Consider the following 22,337-nt stretch of genomic DNA (forward strand, 5'->3'; position numbering starts at 1 on the left):
AAACCAAAACAATGTAGATAAGTACTTTCATATGTTCTAGCCCCTTTTAGAGAAATTGACTAACAGTACAGAAAAGAGTGTATTTCAAATATGTGATAAAAGGAAGTATGAAGAATTGAAATTTATGCGAATAATTCTATACCTTTGGACTGAATTTTAAGAACTATAAGTTTATTAGATATTTTGTCGTGATCCACTCGAGGGAAAATATTAATGTGCTAAATGCCTAGCTGGCCTAATGAGTTGTAAACTAAAACATCAAATAAGTTGAGAAAATTGAATTGTAAAGATTTAGAAATCAATGTTTATTTTAAGAACGAGAGAGTGAGAGGAAAATAAGAGTTTAACTTAGTATTGATAATTGTTTTGTTCCTGTATTATATTAAATAATGAATTCATTAAAATTGTTTGATACCTTTCATGCCTGTATTTCTGACCATGCTGACTGACCCTGACCCTTCATAAAAATTTCGAACCTGTGATCATATATGTGCACAGGGATATCCCAATTAAGAGAAAAAAGGGGCACGACTGCAACTAAACTAGAAAACCTAAGGCTTCTGAATTATAGTAAATGATATTAGTAGCACCTGATACCCTATAACTATCCTAAGCTGAGTTTAACTTTACCCTTAAGACCCAAGCTGGTACAGTAAATAAATTTGCCTGAGTGAATATGAATAGCTTATAGTGATCAGGGAAAAGGTATTTCTGGGAGACCCAAAATTGAGAAATTTTGCTAGATAAGCAATAAGATCACATATTCAAGTAAGATAGATGACTTAGGGATACATGAATTTGAAGATAGCAGATAGAAGCCAAAGTATATATAAGAAAATAAATCACGCAAAGAATAATATAAAGGGATAAAGATAAAAGATATGACAATGAGCAAGGGTAACAAAACATAACATTAGCATTAACACAGATCAAATTAAATGGCATATAACTCTTTTATATCAATGTCCTTGTTTATGTTATTTAAAGAATCATGTGAGAGCTTACTACATTAGTCATCATCATCATCATCAAATTCCTGCCATATACCCTCAAGGGGTGTACAGGATATAATAGTACTACATGAAAAAAAATTTACCTCATTACTAACTTCCTATCTACAATTTTCCTCCAAATCAGTCTGTTACTTGTCAAGACTCCAACATTATCAGATCTTATATTTCTATCGTATAAGGCACTTTGTACCGTATCAATCCACTTATATCTTGGTCTTCCTCTGGGTCGTTTTCCTGCCAACCTGGCAGAGAACACTTGTTTTGCTAATCTTTCCTCTCCCATTCTATTTAAGTGACCATACCACCTGAGATTAGCTCTACTAATGCATTCCTGGATGCTGACAATGTCAAGTTCTTTCCTAATATCCTCATTTTTAATATGATATTGCCATTGATGCCATCTGTTCACGCCTCTAATCTTTCTCAGGACTCTCATATCTGCGGTCTCTAGTCTTTGGTCAAGTGTTTTACTTCTGACCCAGCTCTCAGATCAATAAGTTAAAACTGGTTTGAACATTGTCTTGTACAGCTAATTTAGTGTTCCGACTAATTTCTCTCTTATTCCATATGAATTTATTCAAGTAACTTCCCACCATACCAGCTTTGCTGATTCTGTTGTCTATTTCTATATTTAATTTACCATCTTCTCTAAAAATCGTGCCTAAGTAGCTGAAATGTTTTACTTGTTCCACAGGTTCTCCATTCACAACACAGTTGACTTTTTCAATGATTCTGCCTATTTTCATTGTCTTTGTCTTTTTATTGCTGACCTTCATACCATATCTATTACAACAGCTATTCAATTTAGTCAGAGAATCTTGCAGACTTGTAGCGGATTTATTTAGAAGTATAACATCATCCGCATAAAGCAAAGAGCTGACATTAACATCTCCAATTTTGATATCAGGTTTAATACCACTTTCCATCATAATGTGATCCATATAGATAATGAATAACAGAGGGGATAATGTGCATCCTTGTCTGACACCAGATTTAATATTAAGCCATCTTCCTGTACTTCCTTCAATTCTAACTGCTGACTCACAACTCAAATAAAGACTAAGTATTGCTTGATATAATACCCCACTGACATCATATAACTGCAGCGTATTGAATAGCTTCTCTCTTGGCACCTTGTCATATGCCTTTTCCAAATCGACAAAACTTAAATACAGATCTTTGTTATATTCCCATGCTTTCTCGACTATTTGTCGTAAAGTGAAGATCTGATCCTGACAGCCTCTATTTGGCCTGAATCCAGCTTGTTCTTCACCAAGCTTATCTTCCACAATTCTTCTCAACCGTTTCTCAAGTATAATTGCATAGATCTTGCCAGGAACACTCAGTAGGGAAATACTTCTGTAATTCTCACACTCAGTTTTATTTCCCTTTTTATATATGGGTACTATGAGAGCTCTACTCCAATCATCGGGAATTCGTCCCTCTGTCCAGGCTTTCTGAACTATGCAGTGCAGGCACTGTAAGACTTTGATACCACCATACTTCAGCATTTCTGGTCGAATATCATCTACTCCTGCTGCCTTTCCACATTTCAAACCTTTGATGGCTTTTTCTACTTCAAGTATGAATATGTATTCCTGACTGCATGCCTGGTCAGTGTTTTTTATCACTGTGCTGTCATCACTGCTTGTTTCATTTAGCAGTTTTTCAAAGTAATTACTCCATACTTCAAGGATATCTTTTTCTCCTGTTTTCATGTCACCTTTATCATCTCTAACTCCTTTTACAGCACTCTTTCCTCCATTCCTAAGTTTCTTCAACAACCTCCAGAATATTTTGCCACCTTCTTGATATTTATTTTCTATATTCTTGCCAAAGTCCTCCCATGACTTTTGTTTAGCTAGTTTTACACACTGTTTAGCTTTCTTACATTTGTCTCTGTATTCTGTAAGAGTAAAAGCTGACTTATTTGCCAGGAACTTTTGATATGCTTTCTGCTTTTCCTTCACTGCCTCTTTAACTTCCTGTGTCCACCAGGGAGTTCTGATTTTTTTATCCTTGCACACAACCTCACCACATGCCTCTCTACTACATTAGTAAAATCTCAAAAAGGCTGATTCTCAAATTCTTGAGATGTACCTTTAGGAGGTGGCAGGATATTATAGTACATGAAAAGTTGAAATCATTATTAAGTTCCTATCAACAATTTTTCTCAAATTAACCTGTCAGAATGCCAATATTGTCAGATCTTATATTTTGGTCTTCTTAAAATTCCTTCTTACTGCATCAATTCACCTAGATATTGTTATTTTTCTGGATCTTTTTTTTTCTGCCACCCTAGTAAAAAACAAAACTTGTTTTGATAATCTTTCATTTCCAATTCTGTTTAAGTGACCCAATCACCTGGGATTAGTTCTGCTCATAGATTCCTAAATGTTAGCAATGTCAAGTTCCTTCCTGATATGCTTCTGCCAATGATGACATATGTGAATGCGAGTATTTCATCAAGGGTGTTCTTTCTAACCAAGCTCTCAGACTCATATGTTAAAATTGGTGAACACTGTCTTGTACACAGCTGTTTAAGTGGTATGACTGATTTATTTCTTATTTCACATAAATTTACACACTTGACTAGCAATACCAGTTTGGCTAATTTTCATATTTAATTTGACAGCAATAAAAAAGACTAAGTCTGTGAATTCAAAACATTAACTACATCTTACATGGCAAATTTCATAACAAATTTATTATAGTCATTATTCAATTTACTTAGGGTATTTTAATTAGTCATTATTAGTACACACTAGAACAAAAAATAAACGTGACGAGTTTCATACCACCCGTAATCTAGTACTTCTTCAGTGCTTTTACGTGGGAAGAGGATGAAAAGTTTTGATAAACATCTTGAACATGACTATTAAATTATTTTAATAGTCATGTTCAAATTACAACGTATACTGGAATATTAATTAAAAGAAACTTTAATAAATATTTCCTATATTCCAGCAATGTCACATCGACATCTTCATGGGAACATAAAACTGTGACACGTGCACGAAGGCACTATAAAGAGCAAATGAGGCATAAGAGAGAAAACTAATGTTGTTCCTAGAGTTCTACAGATGCCCCATAGCAGGCTATATCGGATTGAAGTTCTCATAATGCAAGCTTCCCAAATTTGAGGCAATCTCATGCATCCAAATTTGTTGAGGTTTGGAAAGTTTTTTTTAGAGCTGAGGCTGATTACATGAACAACCTTCCATAATTAAATTTGCTGCGGTGTAATAACGTGGCTTTCTTCCAGCATATTCTGTAGCGGGTATCCAGAGTATGGTCTGCAAACCCAGAGTGGCTATATATATTCGTGAAACCAGTGTAGTCTTTGTGTTTCTGATATCCTGACATTTGCTGTCCTGCTGTTTGGCCAAAGTAGGACAGTTCACAGCTGCAAGGGACCTGGCATACTCCAGGTAGGAATGCAAGTGGATGGTCTTTGGTGGGGTGGATAAGGGATGCCATTTCTTATATGGTTTGTAACAAGTTAGGTCATATTTTTTTAAGATTTCGGTTAACTTTTCAGAGGTGCCCTGGATATAGGGAATGGTGACAGATTTAGTGTGTAATCTTTGTTATAAAGGGGGGGGGGGGGGTAACTGGTTTTAATATTTTTTTGGGGAGGTTGTAGCCATTGGCTAAGAACATGTTAAGAATGTGGTTTAGTTCAGTAGTTAGAGCATTGTGGTTAAGAGCTTCCAAACCATATCTCCATACTGGCTATATCAGACTGGATGTAGCTGGTGTTCTCACCAAAGTAAGACCACCAAAAACCAACCTATCCCAAGGAGAATTTAAAGCTCTACAAGAAATGAAGAAAAACAAAGAAATAGTAATCACCATAGCAGATAAGGAAAATGCCATTGAGGTTCTCAACCAAACTGACTATACAGGTAAGCTTAATGCTTTATTGTTAGATAGGACTACCTACCTCCCTCTTGAATATGATCCCATCAGCTCCCAAATTAGAACACTCCAAAGACTCCTTAAGAAGGTCACTTCTTGGCCTGTGGGAGTTTGGAAGTTACTAACAAACTAAAACCTTTTAACTCTAGACCCCCCCCCTCTCTGAATATATGGACTTTCAAAAATGCATAAACAAAATGTGCCATTACGTCCCATAGTGGATGGCAGCGATTCCCCCAACATGCAAATTAGCCAAACATTTAGCCAAAGCGCTCACACACTATACTGGCAACACACCATCACACATAAAAAAAAACTCCGCCCACTTCAAAGCCAGTAGAGAAAACCTCTCACTCCAACACAGTGATATAATGGTCAGTTTTGATGTCTCCTCCCTATTCACAAATGTCCCACTCAAGGAAACCTTAGAGCTCATCCAAGCCAAATTTCCTCCTGATATCTCAGCCCTATTTCAGTTCACAATGAATTCAGGCTATTTTGTTCGTCAAGGAAAATTCTACAAACAAATAGAGGGGGGACAGCCATGGGTTCACCACTCTCCCCACCCCTGGCCAACTTCTTTATGGAGACTTTTGAAGAGAAAGCCTTAAACTCAGCCCCACAAAAACCCACTGTTTGGCTACACTACGTTGATGATGTGTTTGCTATTTGGCCACATTCCACTCCTTAACACACTTAAACAAACAACACTCCAGAATCCAGTTCACCTTGGAAAAAAGAAAAAAACAACAGTCTCCCTTTCCTAGCCACTCTAATCACTCACCAGCCTGAAGGATCCTTGGCATTCTCTGTTTACAGAAAACCCATACAGGCAGATACATTAACTAGCAACCCTCCACAACAATATGAGGTTATAAAAACCTTACATAACAGGGCAAAATTAATCTGTTCAGATGACAATGCCCTAACCACTGAATTAAACCACATTCTTAACATGTTCTTAGCCAATGGCTACAACCCCCAAAAAATCCAAAAATAAAAAATAAAATTAAAACCAGTTAACCACAATCCCCTTCCCCTTTCATAACAAAGATTACACTAAATCCATCACCATTCCCTATATCCAGGGAACCTCTGAAAAGTTAACCAAAATCTTAAAAAAATATGAACTGACTTCTTGTTACAACCCATATAAGAAATTGGCATCCCTTATCCACTCCATCAAAGACCAGCCACTTTCCCTAGACCTACCTGGAGTATACCAAGTCCCTTGCAGCTGTAAACTGTCCTACTTTGGCCAAACAGGCAGGACAGCAAATGTCAGGATATCAGAACACAAAATTATGAAGAGAAAGCCTTAAACTCAGCCCCACAAAAACCCACTGTTTGGCTACACTACGTTGATGATGTGTTTGCTATTTGGCCACATTCCACTCCTTAACACACTTAAACAAACAACACTCCAGAATCCAGTTCACCTTGGAAAAAAGAAAAAAACAACAGTCTCCCTTTCCTAGCCACTCTAATCACTCACCAGCCTGAAGGATCCTTGGCATTCTCTGTTTACAGAAAACCCATACAGGCAGATACATTAACTAGCAACCCTCCACAACAATATGAGGTTATAAAAACCTTACATAACAGGGCAAAATTAATCTGTTCAGATGACAATGCCCTAACCACTGAATTAAACCACATTCTTAACATGTTCTTAGCCAATGGCTACAACCCCCAAAAAATCCAAAAATAAAAAATAAAATTAAAACCAGTTAACCACAATCCCCTTCCCCTTTCATAACAAAGATTACACTAAATCCATCACCATTCCCTATATCCAGGGAACCTCTGAAAAGTTAACCAAAATCTTAAAAAAATATGAACTGACTTCTTGTTACAACCCATATAAGAAATTGGCATCCCTTATCCACTCCATCAAAGACCAGCCACTTTCCCTAGACCTACCTGGAGTATACCAAGTCCCTTGCAGCTGTAAACTGTCCTACTTTGGCCAAACAGGCAGGACAGCAAATGTCAGGATATCAGAACACAAAATTATGAAGAGAAAGCCTTAAACTCAGCCCCACAAAAACCCACTGTTTGGCTACACTACGTTGATGATGTGTTTGCTATTTGGCCACATTCCACTCCTTAACACACTTAAACAAACAACACTCCAGAATCCAGTTCACCTTGGAAAAAAGAAAAAAACAACAGTCTCCCTTTCCTAGCCACTCTAATCACTCACCAGCCTGAAGGATCCTTGGCATTCTCTGTTTACAGAAAACCCATACAGGCAGATACATTAACTAGCAACCCTCCACAACAATATGAGGTTATAAAAACCTTACATAACAGGGCAAAATTAATCTGTTCAGATGACAATGCCCTAACCACTGAATTAAACCACATTCTTAACATGTTCTTAGCCAATGGCTACAACCCCCAAAAAATCCAAAAATAAAAAATAAAATTAAAACCAGTTAACCACAATCCCCTTCCCCTTTCATAACAAAGATTACACTAAATCCATCACCATTCCCTATATCCAGGGAACCTCTGAAAAGTTAACCAAAATCTTAAAAAAATATGAACTGACTTCTTGTTACAACCCATATAAGAAATTGGCATCCCTTATCCACTCCATCAAAGACCAGCCACTTTCCCTAGACCTACCTGGAGTATACCAAGTCCCTTGCAGCTGTAAACTGTCCTACTTTGGCCAAACAGGCAGGACAGCAAATGTCAGGATATCAGAACACAAAATCTACATCTGGTTTCACTAATACAACCACTCTGGGCTTGCAGACCATGCTCTGGATACCTGCCACAGAATAAGCTGGAAGAAAGCCACGTTACTACACCACAGCAAATTTAAATACGAAAGATTGTTCATGGAATCAGCCTCAGCTCTAAAAAACTTTCCAAATCTCAAAAAATGTGGGTGCATGAGACTGCCCCAAATTTGGGAAGCTTGCATCATGAGAACTTCAGCCCAACAGCCAAGACAACCCAATATAGCCCTCTAGGGTACACCTTTAGGGCTCTAGGAACAACGTTAGTTTTCTAGTGCCTGCACGCACACGTCATAGCTTTATGTTCCCATGAAGATGGTGATGTGACATTGCCGAAATATAGTAAGTACTTAAGTTTCTTTTAATTAATATTCCAGTATACATTGTAATATCCTGAAATAATTTAATAGTTATGTGTTACCAACGTATAAGCCTATCTACAAGAAACACTTAGAACAAAAATGATATTAAAGCAACTCTTATATATATTGTAAAAGAACAAATTATTACAATTTGAAGAAAAATGGGGGTTAAAGAGTTTTAAGATATGTTCTTTCTTGTGATTATATCAATTGCTTTAATATAATTTTTGTTCTTGGTGTTTATCAGAACCTTTCAGCCCTATCCCATATTTGAATGGGACAAATAAGAAAGCAGATGTTAAAAATCATTAGCAATAAATGCAACCAAAATTTAATGAGACTACAATGATATGTGACATGCCAGATATCTCTATGTAGAAATTGTGTACTAATAATGAATAATTAAAATTTTTTAGTACTTATGTTATTTTATTCAAAAAAAAATAATAATTATTTTGCGCTGGATTTATTTAAAGTAAAATTTCCTATTACTATCTTACCAAAATTATTTGCTACAGTCCTTGAATAGGCTATGAGAAAACTGTACTAGACAAAAAGAGGATTGAATATTGAAGGAGAATAAATAAGTAATCTATGATTCACTATTAATATACTGATAGCAACATCACCAAAAGAATTAGAACACATGATACGGAATTAAATGAAGTCTGGAGATATATATGCCTGCAAATAAATATGGATGAATACTCCAGAATGAAAACAAATAGAAATAAATCAAAGATTGAAATAGTGGTTCGAGTAGTTAGAATCAGTGCATTTGATTATTTTCATATGAGAATTAACATTTGTTATCACTTCTTTTAGGTGTCTCTGACACCTAAAAGACTACAAAGCACAAAGACGACATCAATGAAGTAATGCTGAAAAACCATCTTTACTCTGTTGTTACCAAGAGAAATTATTACAATATTTTTGAAATACAGTCTGTCTCACCAGGCAAGAACACAAACAGCTGAAGAACATTTTCTGCAAGTCCATTATTGCATCTTCAAAGAGTAAACCTTACATGATATTCATTACGTTTAGTTTTGTGAACTTGGTAACTTTAATTACTCTCCACCTACACAGGAGAATTATGCAAATACTAAGGTTATATAATCAATGTGTGATATGAATGAATCGAGAACTAAAACCAGTACACGAGTAAGCAAGCCAGTGAGTCTTGAGTACAAAACATCCTTTTTCTTTTATGGCAAAAAGAAATAAAAAAGTGGCAGATCTTCAGAATTTTCTGAATGAAAAAAAAAAAAAAGTGACATCAGAGAATAGTGCATTGGGTATGTAGTCTGAAAGATTTAAGGTGACAGTGACTTGTGGTGCACCCCAGGGATCAGTCCTTAGTCCACTGTTATACTATCTCTATATTAATGACATTGGGAAGGATTTGACAGGAGACATACAATTATTTGCTGATGATGCAAAGATAGAGTATTCAGTAATGCAAGTCCATTACTGCATCTGATATGCAGCACTGATTTGAAAAGACTGGAAGCGTGTGCATGTGAAAATGGTTGTCACTTCAATGTTAGTAAATGCAAGTCATGCACACTAATGTAATGAGATATCCAATGGCATATTATATTAGCAGAATCAGACTAGAAACAACTTACCAGGATAGGGTAAGCAGATCAGAAGTTGAAGTTCAGTGGTCCTATAGCAAATACTATGAATACAACTCAGAGGATAATCGCAATGCTGAAATGAACACTGACATATATGGAAACATCATTTGGTATCTTCATAAGGCCTTGATATGACCTTGCCTGGACTACTGTGCACAGATCTGGTCTCCTGTATTTCGAAGTGATGTAGATAGAGTAGAAGATGTAAAGGAGAGTGTTAAAGATGATGTCCAGATTATGAGGAGAAATTGAGAATTTGTGAACTGCAAACACTGGCAAATGGGAAAGGATCAAACAGGAAGCCAACTCAATAGATTTCTCCATTTGACAAAAATAGGGCATATTGCAGTTACACCAAAGACACTAAACTCCAAGATACTTTAAGCAGTCATGTTTCCAGTTTAGGTGTATTGAGTACAGAATGGAGCATGGACAGAGAAGTAAAAGAAGAGCTGATTTTAAATTTCTTGAGAATTTTAGCTAACCTTGGTGAAACAGAGCTGGTATATAGTAGAGATATGAAGCCTTTTACATAATTACTATCTTCAGTACAGTGAGGCATCTATGGAGTACATAAAATTCATTATGCAGTCAAGAAAGGGTTGAGAGATATATTTTTCTCTAAAAAAAGCTTGTCTTTGGAGGTAGTGAGTAATATGTGACCTTCCTTGAGTCCCTGGAGGTGTTGGCCAATAATAATAATAATCATCAATTTTCTGATATGTATTCTGAAGGGGATGAAAGTACTATTAAGTTTACATGTAATACCAATTGCCAAATTAACAATTTTTCTCCAAATTAATCTGTTGCATGTTAGGATCCCAATACTGTCAGATCTTATATTTGGTATTCTAAGATGCTTCTTACTGTCTGAATCTACCTAGATCCTAATCTTTCTCTGGAGATTTTTCCTAGCATTTTGGCATCAAAGACCTGTTTTGCTAACCTTTTCTTTTCTTTTCTGTTAGACCATACCTCAGACTAGCTCTGCTCACACATTCTTGAATGCTAACAATGTCAAGTTCCTTCCTAATATCTTCATTTATATATACATATTTTTGATGCAACAAATTTACTTGGTTACATAACATAAATTTAATGACTAGAAGCCAAGAGATAACAAACTAGAAAAAATATTATTATTATGTGACACCTCCAGGGAGTCCAAAGACTCATCGAGGGAGAGTGTGCCAACAGCATCAAACTATTGATCCCTTCCAACTACTAACCACTCTCAAACTTGCTTAACTTTTTGTGTGAGCCATTAGTAGCAGAGGCTCTACCAATCGACCAACCTTTGCTGGCTAAAATACTATTTATTATTTAAGCATACAACTAGTTTCATCTTCTTAGAATTCACTGAGTGAATAACATTAAATGAGAAATACAAAAATATATATTATAAGAAAACAACAGTTATAAGTTAACTTGCAAACATATTAATATTCGAAGGCATTCTAAACAAATATTGTTGGGTACATTCATGTGGGCATGATCTCGTCCATGCCAAAGTGGATAGCTGAAGAGTAACAGTGACAATCAGATAGGGTTAGTATTAAGATGGACCAGAATGAGGACAATTTCTGTTGACTCCCTAATTCTTCTCTTCAGGCTTATATCATAGAGAAAACATTTTCTGATTTGTTACAGATCACTGGATTAGTGACAGAAGCTTCATCATTAGATTGAGCAGAATTAAGAACAAGATTAGATAGTAAACTAGCTTTAGTCCTATGTACATTATGTCTTTTATATAGCCGGCCTGGTTGGCCGAGTGTCTAGCGTATCTGCTCTCCAGCCAAAAGGCTGCTGGTTCGAATCCTGCTGTGGGCATGGATGCTTGATTGTCTGTGAAAATACTAGTGGTGGTGATGGGCAGTAGATGGCGTTGGTGTAGATGATGCAGTTTGATGTAATTGGTGGATTGAGTGGTGGAGATGGAGAGTTGTAGATTAGGTGTCCTCCCTCGATGAGTCTTTGGACTACCTAGAGGTTGCACGTAACAATAATACTTTTTCCATATGCAACTCAACAGATTTCTCAATCTGACAAAAATGGGGCATATTGCAGTTACACCAAAGATGCTAAACTCCAGAATACTTTAGGCAGTCATGTTTCAGTTTAGGTGTATTGAGTACAGAATGGAGTTTGGACAGAGAACTAAAAGAAGAGCAGATTTTAAATTTCTTGAGAATTTTAGCTAACCTTGGTGAAACAGAGCTGGTATATGGTAGAGATATGAAGCCTTTTACATAATTACTATCCTCACTTCAGTAATCAGGTGGATTAAATAGCAGCTTACAAGCAGTTTGTTTAGGAATTTCATTTTTTTGAAGATGAACGTCTAACAATCAAAACAAAGTGTTCCAAATTCAAACCTGGCCAAACATTTTGAAATATAGGAGAATCAATGCCTTCTATGATGGATCTTAGTGGAGTGTTTTCCTTATGTATTTTTGTAAGACATAATCGAGGGATGAGAGGATGAAGTCAAAGAAATAATCTTAAGTCTCTAGGAAATTCTGTAGTGGCACAATTATGAAGTTCACAAGTTGGATCCCATTCAAGAATTTGAGTAGGTGCCTGTTTATAGTAGTTGTGACATTTTTTCATCGTAATCTTCAGTATCTAGGATGAGAGTCAAGTTACCTTGGTCTGCAGGGAGAAGTATCATTATTTTTTTTGTAGATTTTACACTGTTAATTGTGAGGATAGATTCCATACGAAGTAAATAAGCTTCTTCAAGTCGAAAGAATGAACTTGCTTTTTCTATTTTTGTGAGCAATAGTTCTTTTGGAATAGATCTTAGTGACATAACAAAATTAAAACCTTTATTAAGAATATTCTTTTCAACATTCAAAAGATGGTAACTAACTAGCTTTGTTAATAATAATTCTCTCAGGAGAGAATAGTATTTATAATCAATTTAAAATTATTTTGTGTATTTTAATCTTTTATTTATTATAACTCAAGTAATAAAGTTTACTGATGTATTTTTAAACAGTTCATTTTTGGCTCTTATTTCTTGGGGAGAGAGGAAAAAAAACCCAGCAAGTCCCTTTTACTGCAGCTAACACAACATGTATTCTACATCTTTGGCTATTCTGTCAGCATATGTAAGAAAAAAATCAGCTGAATTTTAATGCCTGTCTGGCAGGAACCAATATGATACATTTAAATATTTAGGAAAATATTTTATTTATTAGCAAGCCATATTACTAAATGCAAAACTTTTTTATATTGCTGATAGAAAGAGAATACATTAAAAAAAAAAAAACTAGTAATAATAATGAACTTTTTCTAAGCATTTTAAAATGCCTTTGAAAAAAAAAAGGTTTAAAATAAGATTATTAAATATGATTTAACAAGAGACTAAATAATCATAAGGCTAGAAAGTATACCTTAGAGAAACCAAAGTTTTAACAGATGCCATAGGATCAATGTCACCTAATTCTTGAATATGATTATTAGTCAGTATCACAGTCTCTAAATTTGGCAGACTTTCTTCTATATTATCTCCAATACGGCTGAAACAAAATTCAAAAATTAAATTTTTCTAAAGTACTATGTAAAAAGAAAAGGTTAATAATATAACTTATAAAACTGTGATAATTTTTAAGGAAAAATTATATTCTGCCTATTATAAAATAAAAAATAAACTGAACAATAAGTGTTATTTAAAAGGGCACGAGGAAAACTTATAACTTCCCGTTAATTTTAATGACAACTTATGAAAATTAAAATGATTCTTTATCTAAGTGATTCATGTCTGAAAATGAGGTGTTACATTCATATTCTAATAAATCTCGTCCCTGCCATGTATCCTCAAGGGGTGTACAGGATATGATAGTACCACATGAAAAATTTACATCATTACTAACTTCCTATCTACAATTTTCCTCCAAATCAGTCTGTTACTTGTCAAGACTCCAACATTACCAGATCTTATATTTCTATCGTCTAAGGCACTTTTTACAGTAACAATCCACCTAAATCTTAGTCTTCCTCTGGGTCGTTTTCCTGCCTACTTGGCAGAGAACACTTGTTTTGCTAATCTTTCCTCTCCCATTCTATTTAAGTGACCATACCACCTGAGATTAGCTCTGCTAATGCATTCCTGGATGCTGACAATGTCAAGTTCTTTCCTAATATTCTCGTTTTTAATATGCTATTGCCATTGATGCCATCTGTTCACGCCTCTAATCTTTCTCAGGACTCTCATATCTGCGGTCTCTAGTCTTTGGTCAAGTGTTTTACTTCTGACCCAACTCTCAGATCAGTAAGTTAAAACTGGTTTGAACATTGTCTTGTACAGCTAATTTAGTGTTCCGACTAATTTCTCTCTTATTCCATATGAATTTATTCAAATGACTTCCTAGCATACCAGCTTTATTGATTCTGTTGTCTATTTCCATATTGAATTTACCATCTTCACTAAAACTCATGCCTAAGTAGCTGAAATGTTTTACTTGTTCCACAGGTTCTTCATTCACAATGCAGTTGACATTTTCAATGATTCTGCCTATTTCATTGTCTTTGTCTTTTTATTGCTGACCTTCATACCATATCTATTACAACAGTTATTCAATTTATTCAGAGAATCTTGCAGACTTGTAGCGGATTTATTTAGAAGTATAACATCATCCGCATAAAGCAAAGAGCTGACATTAACATTTACAATTTTGATATCAGGTTTAATACCACTTTCCATCATAATGTGATCCATATAGATAATGAATAACAGAGGGGATAATGTACATCCTTGTCTCACACCAGATTTAACATTAAACCATCTTCCTGTACTTCCTTCAATTCTAACTGCTGACTTACAACTCAAATAAAGACTAAGTATTGCTTGATATAATGCCCCATTGACACCATATAACTGTAGCGTATTGAATAGCTTCTCTCTTGGCACCTTGTCATATGCCTTTTCCAAATCGACAAAACTTAAATACGGATCTTTGTTATATTTCCATGATTTCTCCACTATTTGTCATAAAGTGAAGATCTGATCCTGACAGCCTCTATTTGACCTGAATCCAGCTTGTTCTTCACCAAGCTTATCTTCCACAATTCTTCTCAACCGTTTCTCAAGTATACTTGCATATATCTTACCAGGAACACTCAATAGGGATATACCTCTGTAATTCTCACAATAGTTTTATTTCCCTTTTTATATATAGGTACTATTAGAGCTCTACTCCAATCATTGGGAATTTGTCCCTCTGTCCACGCATTCTGAACTATGCAGTGATGCCACTGTAAGACGTTTATACCATCATACTTCAGCATTTCTGGTCGAATATCATCTACTCCTGCTGCCTTTCCACATTTCAAGCCTTTGATGGCATTTTCTACTTCAAGTATGGATATGTATTCCTGACTGTATGCCTGGTCAGTGTTTTTTTATCACTGTGCTGTGATCACTGCTTGTTTCATTTAGCAAATTTTCAAAGTAATTACTCCATACTTCAAGGATATCTTTTTCTCCCGTTTTCATTTCACCTTTATCATCTCTAACTCCTTTTACAGCACTTTTTCCTCCATTCCTAAGCTTCTTCAACAACCTCCAGAATATTTTGCCACCTTCTTCATATTTATTTTCTATGTTCTTGCCAAAGTCCTCCCATGACTTTTGTTTAGCTAGTTTTACAGAGTGTTTTGCATTCGTCTCTGTATTCTCTAAGAGCACAAGCTGACTTATTTGCCAGTAACTTTTGATATGCTTTCTTCTTTTCTTTCACTGCCTCTTTAACTTCCTGTGTCCACCATGGAGTTCTAATTTTTCTATCCATGCAGACAACTGAACAACATGCCTCTCTAGCTGAATCAATCAGGGTTTTCTTCAAGGTTGGCCACTGAATCTCCAAGGTTTGGTTCATGTTCTCGAACTCTTTCATTTTTCCTTCAATAATCTTTGTGTATTTTAGTCTACAGTTCACATCTGAGAGCTGCTCTACTTTTATTTGCTTTAAAACTTTCTTACATGTCATTCTTTTCAATACAAAATTCAATTTTATCCTGCTCAAGACTAAATAGTGATCACTTCCAATTTCAAATTCGCTGTACACTGTGATGTACTGCACCAGGGAGAAAACATCACAATCAACAATAATATAGTCAACGAGACTTTTCTTATTCCTTGCCTCTTCTCTCCATGTGAATTTGTGCATATTTTTATGTTGGAACATGGTGTTAGTAATAACCAGTCCATGTCCTGAGCAGAAATCCAATAGGTATTTGCCATTATTATTAGCTTTGCTCTTTTCTCCAAATTTTCCCAAAACATTTTTGTATGTCTGACAATCACTTCCTACTCTGCTATTTAGATCCCCAATAAGGACCAACTTTTCCTTTTTCATTTTTAGTAACTTTCTCTACAGCCTCCACTACTACCTTAGTAGAACCTTCTGTGGGACCCTAGGCACAAATTAGTCAATGTCAAGTTCCCCATTCTGATATTTGCCCAAATCACTCTACTTGACACTGCCTACCATTCAAGAAAACGTGCCTCGTATTTTGTGTTGAATACTATGGCTACTCCTCTTTTCCTTGAATGTCACTGCCTGAATATAACATTTTGTATTTATTGCTCAGAAAGATCTCACCAGTTTTTGTCTTTTTTGTTTCAGTCACCCCTATTATGTCGATCTGTTACTTATCTAATCCCTCAGCTAGCTCCATTTCTTTGCCATTCAGGCTTCTTATGTTGATAGTACCGATCTTTAACTCTGGTGATGTGGAGTTCGGGTGCGTTTTCAGATTTGTTCCAGTAGCTGACTTTTCGCTGTTCACCATGGTTCCCTGGCGAAAACAACGGGGGCCTTGTTTAACTGGGAGAACACCCCAGCCGGCATGAAATTTTGTCATGTTGTACCATCATTTTGTATTTTGGTTTAACCAATAGGAATACAATTTGGTCGGCTAAATCCCAAATGGCCAGCCCATCCTCGTTCGTTCAGTATCCAGTTAGATACCCAACAGGGTGCACCACAAGAAGGTGAGGATTGGAGATTAGGTCAGAAGCCCTGGTCGGTTTTCTGCATTCCTTTAAAGGCTATGTGGAGGTCTCCTCTTAGTTATACAGCTTTGACCCTTAAGCACCCCGCTCTAATAAATCTGCATTCTAATAACAATAAACAGAACCAAGTAACATCATAAATATTATATCCATATGTAATTATCAATACAAAAAATACATACACTAGCACCTCATTATACCTGTCATTACTATTTACTAAAATTCTGCTCAGAACCTTTAGCACCTTAGAGGCAACTGAGCACTAAATGGTTCAGTAAGTTTATTATCGAGAATGCAATTAATATTTTTAAATAAAATATTTCGGTCTAAGTTTAGTGTTAGTTTTTTGTCTCTATAATAAAAAAATAACTTTAGATAAGATCATCTCTGCATTAAAGCAACATTCTAGAAATATTTTATCCAATATTTAACCACAAACAAAGATGCCAAATAAACTATTTTTTATTTTAAGTAGGCTTGTGAAATGCTTTGTTTCACTTCAGGAAATAACATGAATAAACTAAAAAGCTAGAAAGCAACTAAAAAATAGTTAACATCTTAAGTGAAAATATTTGAACTCATTTAAACAATGGAAAAGTGTGCATTTGCTATTACACTGACTGCTGGTTTGTGGGTTGCGATATACCACTGGTAAATATAAGGGTGACATGATGGATTAATGAAGTCCAGACTTGATGTAAATCATCCCTTCTTTTTTGTTACACTGTAGAGGATGCTTCATTATTTTAGCTGATTCTTTGAACACTTTTGAGTAAAAACGGTAATCTATATGGAGCATATTAGTTTGTTGCCATTCTACTTGATGTTTTGTTTGTGCTACCAGCACAGGTTTGTGCTTTCTTTCATTTTCAACACCCTTGAAGTTTTCCAATTGGCGTATCTTTCCGGATCTGCTGTCTGTCTTATGTAGCGTAGACCACAACTGCAACTAATCTTGTAGATACCTGTTTTTTTAAGAGGTGTTCGAAGCATTCAAAATAAACGGAATAAGTTTTTGACACTGGTTAATTCTTGGATGGAAGTTTATCATTAGTAAGGCATGGCTGACAGAAGACAATATTATTAGTAAGACAGAAAGTGAAGGGTATAGTCATTTTCAGAGAGGACAGAGAAGGATGGGGAAAGCATATTGCTGATGATAGCAGATAAACTGCAGTAAAAGAGTACAGTGCATTTGGGCCATCAAGTGAAATAAAGGTCAGGGAATGCAAACAATGATATAGATAGAATGAAATAGCAAGTAAATTCAAAAGAATAGAGAGCAAGTAATCATTACAAGTGGAAGATCAACTACAGGAACATAGACTGGAAGGAGGAAAACACACAATGGCAGACTGAAATGTAATTTATGCAGTTAATAAGGAATAATTACCTGAGCGGCTTGTGATGAAAGGTATCAGGGATACATGAGAATGATATCTGGTATCTGCACCAGAGGATTTTCCTGCTACAAAAGTAACCACACTGCTGCCAACTGACTGGTGAGAGTGATCATATAGTCTTGACCTTGGAAGTAGCTAAATGTATGGAATTATCAGTTAAGAAGGGGTGTATATATATACAAGGTGTCCCAAAATTCACGCAAGATTTACATTTAGCGCCATTTGTGCGGTAAAGTGTTGCCAACAAGGAAAAAAAGACAGCGTGACAGCTGACAGTTCAGGGTTATTAAAAATGGAGCGCTACACGAAAGAATAACGCATTTTCATTGTTGAACAATATTTTAAAAATAATGAAGGTTTGGCAGCTACAGTTCACAATTTTCGTACAAAATATGGTCGGAATAGTGATTTAACTTCATCAACTGTGAAAAGATTAATTAAAAAATATAAGGAAACTGGATCAATTAGTGATCTTATACACTCTGGCCGTCCTTCAACAGAAAACATCGAAGCAGTTCGTGAGAGTGTTGCTGAGAGTCCAGGAACATCAATTCGGCACCGTGATCTTGAATTGGGCATTTCGAGAAACTCTCTACAGCGTATTCTCAAGAAAGATTTGCATCTTTATGCTTACAAAGTTCAATTGACTCAAAACTGAAGCCTACTGACCACACACACAGTGAAGAGAGTTCGTTGAATGGATTATGGAACAACAACAAGTGGATGCTTATTTTTCGAACAAAATCATCTTCAGCGATGAGGCTCATTTTCATCTTGATGGCTTCATTAATCGACAAAATTGTCGCATTTGGGGTTCAGAAAATCCACGAGTGATTGTTGAGAAACAAAGCATCCACAACGTGTCACTGTTTGGTGCGGATTTTGGGCTGGAGGCATCATCGGTCCATTCTTCTTCGAAAATGCGGCTGGTAAGGCAATAACAGTTAATGGTGCTCACTATCGCGACATGATAATCCAGTTTTTTTGCCTAAATTACAAGATATGGATGTGGACGACATGTAGTTTCAACAAGATGGTGATACATGCCCTACAGCCTGAGAAACAATTCAATTACTGCATGAGTCATTTCCTGGTCGTGTAATTTCCCGTTTTGGTGATCAGATTTGGCCACCCAGATCATGTGACTTAACGCCGTTGGACTTTTTTCTTTGGGGTTTTTTGAAGTCTAAGGTTTATGCCAACAAGCCCACGACCACCCACACCTTGAAGGAGGAAATTGAGTGCTGTATCAACAAAATTCAGCCACATTTATCCAAAACGGTCATGGAAAATTTCGACAAAAGAGTGCGTATGTGCCAGCAAAGCTGTGGAGGCCATTCACCCGATATGCTATTCCATGCATAACCCTATACTGTATACTTTATGAAAAAAAAAAAAAAAAAAAAAAAAAAAAAAATCAGCTAACGCCTTTTTATTTCCGTATATACGGGAGTAGGTGAGGCCATTTAGCCCTATCTAACTTTTGGAGACTGAATGGGCAGTTCAATCTCCACTGGTACCCAATCAGAGACAGATGGCCCAAGGCTATCACTAATTAAGCGGTACGCAGTGAAGAGAGACAGCTCAAATGTGCCGCCATCTCGTGGTCTCTAACCCTAACACAATATATTTAATGTCTGAAATAATGTGGGTTCTACGGTCGATTTTCTTGAGTTTACAGGACAAAAAACCTGAGTTTCCGGGAGGAAAAACCTGCTTGCCCGTGCCAGAGATCAACTAACTCGGGAACCGGTCGAAAAAAGCTTAGAAAAATTTCCTCTAGTCGCCGACTAGACTCGAAACCAAGACTTCCTTCGTGCGGCCTAGCGCGGTGGTGTGCAAACGCCACATGTGGGATGAATGCCAGTGTACGATGTACATTTATACAGTGTATAGATGATAAAGAACAGGTGCTAGTTCAGAAGCACATCTCTTGAGTAGAGTTGGTGAGATTCCATACAGACCAAAAGGTGTTTTGATGTCCATGTTTTTCAAGATTCTTCTGATGAGTTTCTGGTGGAAGGTCATAGGAGGCATACTATGCAGGGTTCCAGATAAAAGAGGTGATTTACTCTGATCATCGATTCTGGAGTTCGAATGAGAAGAATGATGCCAGGTGACAAAGAGGTGGACAAAAACATGAATACCCAACAGCTTTTGCATAGGACCAAGTTAAGAATAAGTACTTTAATAGGAGTACACCATATTCAATGTACCTGTAATTTGTCTTATATAGGTGAAACTGGATGCACTATCCCTATCAGAAAAATGCAACACAAAATTTAATAACACACATTCAATTTAATAACTATGGTAAATCTGGCCTTTCTGATCATGCACTGAACAATTTATGTAGAACTGACTGGAAAGGTACCTATTCATTATATCACACCAAAAAGTGGTATGAATGCAAATTGAAAGAGGCCTGTGAAATTCTTATCACTCTAATCTTAACAATAATGATGGTTTAAAAATTCCCAAGAATATGGATGGCTCATATTCTACCCACATAACCTTTTGACTATTAATCCAGGATCTTAGCCTTAATACTTATGTTAAATTATTGATTAGCTCACCACAATAACTATATCAAAAGTATTAATATGAATTTGGTCTCTGATGGTGTTATAAGTAGGATATAGCTTTGATGTAGGTAAGCTGGAGTTTTGGACTCAAGCCATAAGTTTCCTTTTCCTGGATGAGCCAGGCCATTTTTTTTTTGAGGAATTTTCAACAGAGTGGGAATGAAAGCCCTTCATTCTAGCATGGATAACTTCTGTAACAAGACCACAATAAATATCTGGATCTGGATAATAGAAACAATAGTCAGACTGTGGAAAGGAGAAGTAAAAATGTTTAGTAACTTGCTAACAATTAGACAAAACACACAATTAGTTTATTTAAATGACTTTTTGGGGGTGCTTAAGGGTCAAAGCTGTATAACTGAGAGGAGACCTCCACATAGCCTTTAAAGGAATGCGGAGAACCGACCAGGGCTTCTGACCTAATGTCCAATCCTCACCTTCTCGTGGTGCACCCTGTTGGGTATCTACTTTGACACTGAACGAACGAGGATGGGCTGGCAATTTGGGATTTAGCCGACCAAATTGTATTCTTATTGGTTAAACCAAAATAAAAAATGATGGTACAGCATGACAAAATTTCATGCCGATTGGGCCGTCGCCCGGTTAAACAAGGCCTCCGTTGTTTTCGCCAGGGAACCAGGGCGAACAGCGAAAAGTCAGCTACTGGAACAAATCTGAAAACAAACCCCAACTCCACATCACCAGAGTTAAAGATCGGTACTATCAACATAAGAAGCCTGAATGGCAAAGAAATGGAGCTAGCTGAGGAATTAGATAAGTACCAGATCGACATAATAGGGGTGACTGAAACAAAAAAGACCAAAACTGGTGAGATCTTTCTGAGCAATAAATACAAAATGTTATATTCAGGTAATGACAATCAAGGAAAAGAAGGAGTAGCCATACTATTCAACACAAAATACGAGGCTAATCTTCTTGAATGGCAGTCAGTCTCAAGTAGAGTAATGTGGGCAAATATGAGAATGGGGAACTGGACAATGAGACTTATTTGTGCCTATTGTCCCACAGAAGGTTCTACTAAGGTAGAAGTGGAGGAATTTTTTGAGGCTTTAGAAAAAGCAACTGACACAATGAAAAAGGAAAAGTTGGTCCTTGTTGGGGATCTAAATAGTAGAGTAGGAAATGATTGTGAGACATACAAAAATATTTTGGGAAAATTAGGAAAAAAGAGCAAAGCTAATAATAATGGCAAATATTTGTTGGATTTCTGCTCAGGACATGGACTGGTTATTACTAACACCATGTTCCAACATAAAAATGTGCACAAATTCACATGGAGAGAAGAGGCAAGGAATAAGAAAAGTCTCATTGACTATGTTATTGTTGATAGTGATGTTTTCTCCCTGGTGCAGGACACCAGAGTGTACAGAGGATTTGAAATTGGAAGTGATCACTATTTAGTCTTGAGCAGGATAAAATTGAATTTCATATTGAAAAGAATAACATGTAAGAAAGTTTTAAAGCGAATAAAAGTTGAGCAGCTCTCAGATGTGAACTGTAGACTAAAATACAGAAATATTATTGAAAAGAAAATGAAAGAGTTTGAGAACAGGAATCAAACCTTGGAGATTCAGTGGCAAACTCTGAAAGAAACATTGATTGATTCTGCCAG

General features: G+C 36.2%; 1 protein-coding gene across 1 annotated transcript in view; it reads right to left on the bottom strand.

Annotated features, from left to right (window-relative positions):
• LOC150099664 (U2 small nuclear ribonucleoprotein A'-like) overlaps positions 1-22,337 on the bottom strand; it is a 146,915-nt gene that overhangs the window by 73,978 nt on the left and 50,600 nt on the right. Inside the window, exon 4 of the mRNA XM_090403676.1 lies at positions 13,094-13,219. Coding sequence (XP_090259802.1) covers positions 13,094-13,219 — 126 coding nt within the window. The remainder of the gene's footprint in view (positions 1-13,093; positions 13,220-22,337) is intronic.

This window comes from Typopeltis vanoorti, chromosome 14 (assembly GCF_054136105.1).
Source record: "Typopeltis vanoorti isolate ZY-2024b chromosome 14, IOZ_Tvanoo_1.0, whole genome shotgun sequence".
Taxonomy (NCBI): Eukaryota; Metazoa; Arthropoda; class Arachnida; order Uropygi; family Thelyphonidae; genus Typopeltis; species Typopeltis vanoorti.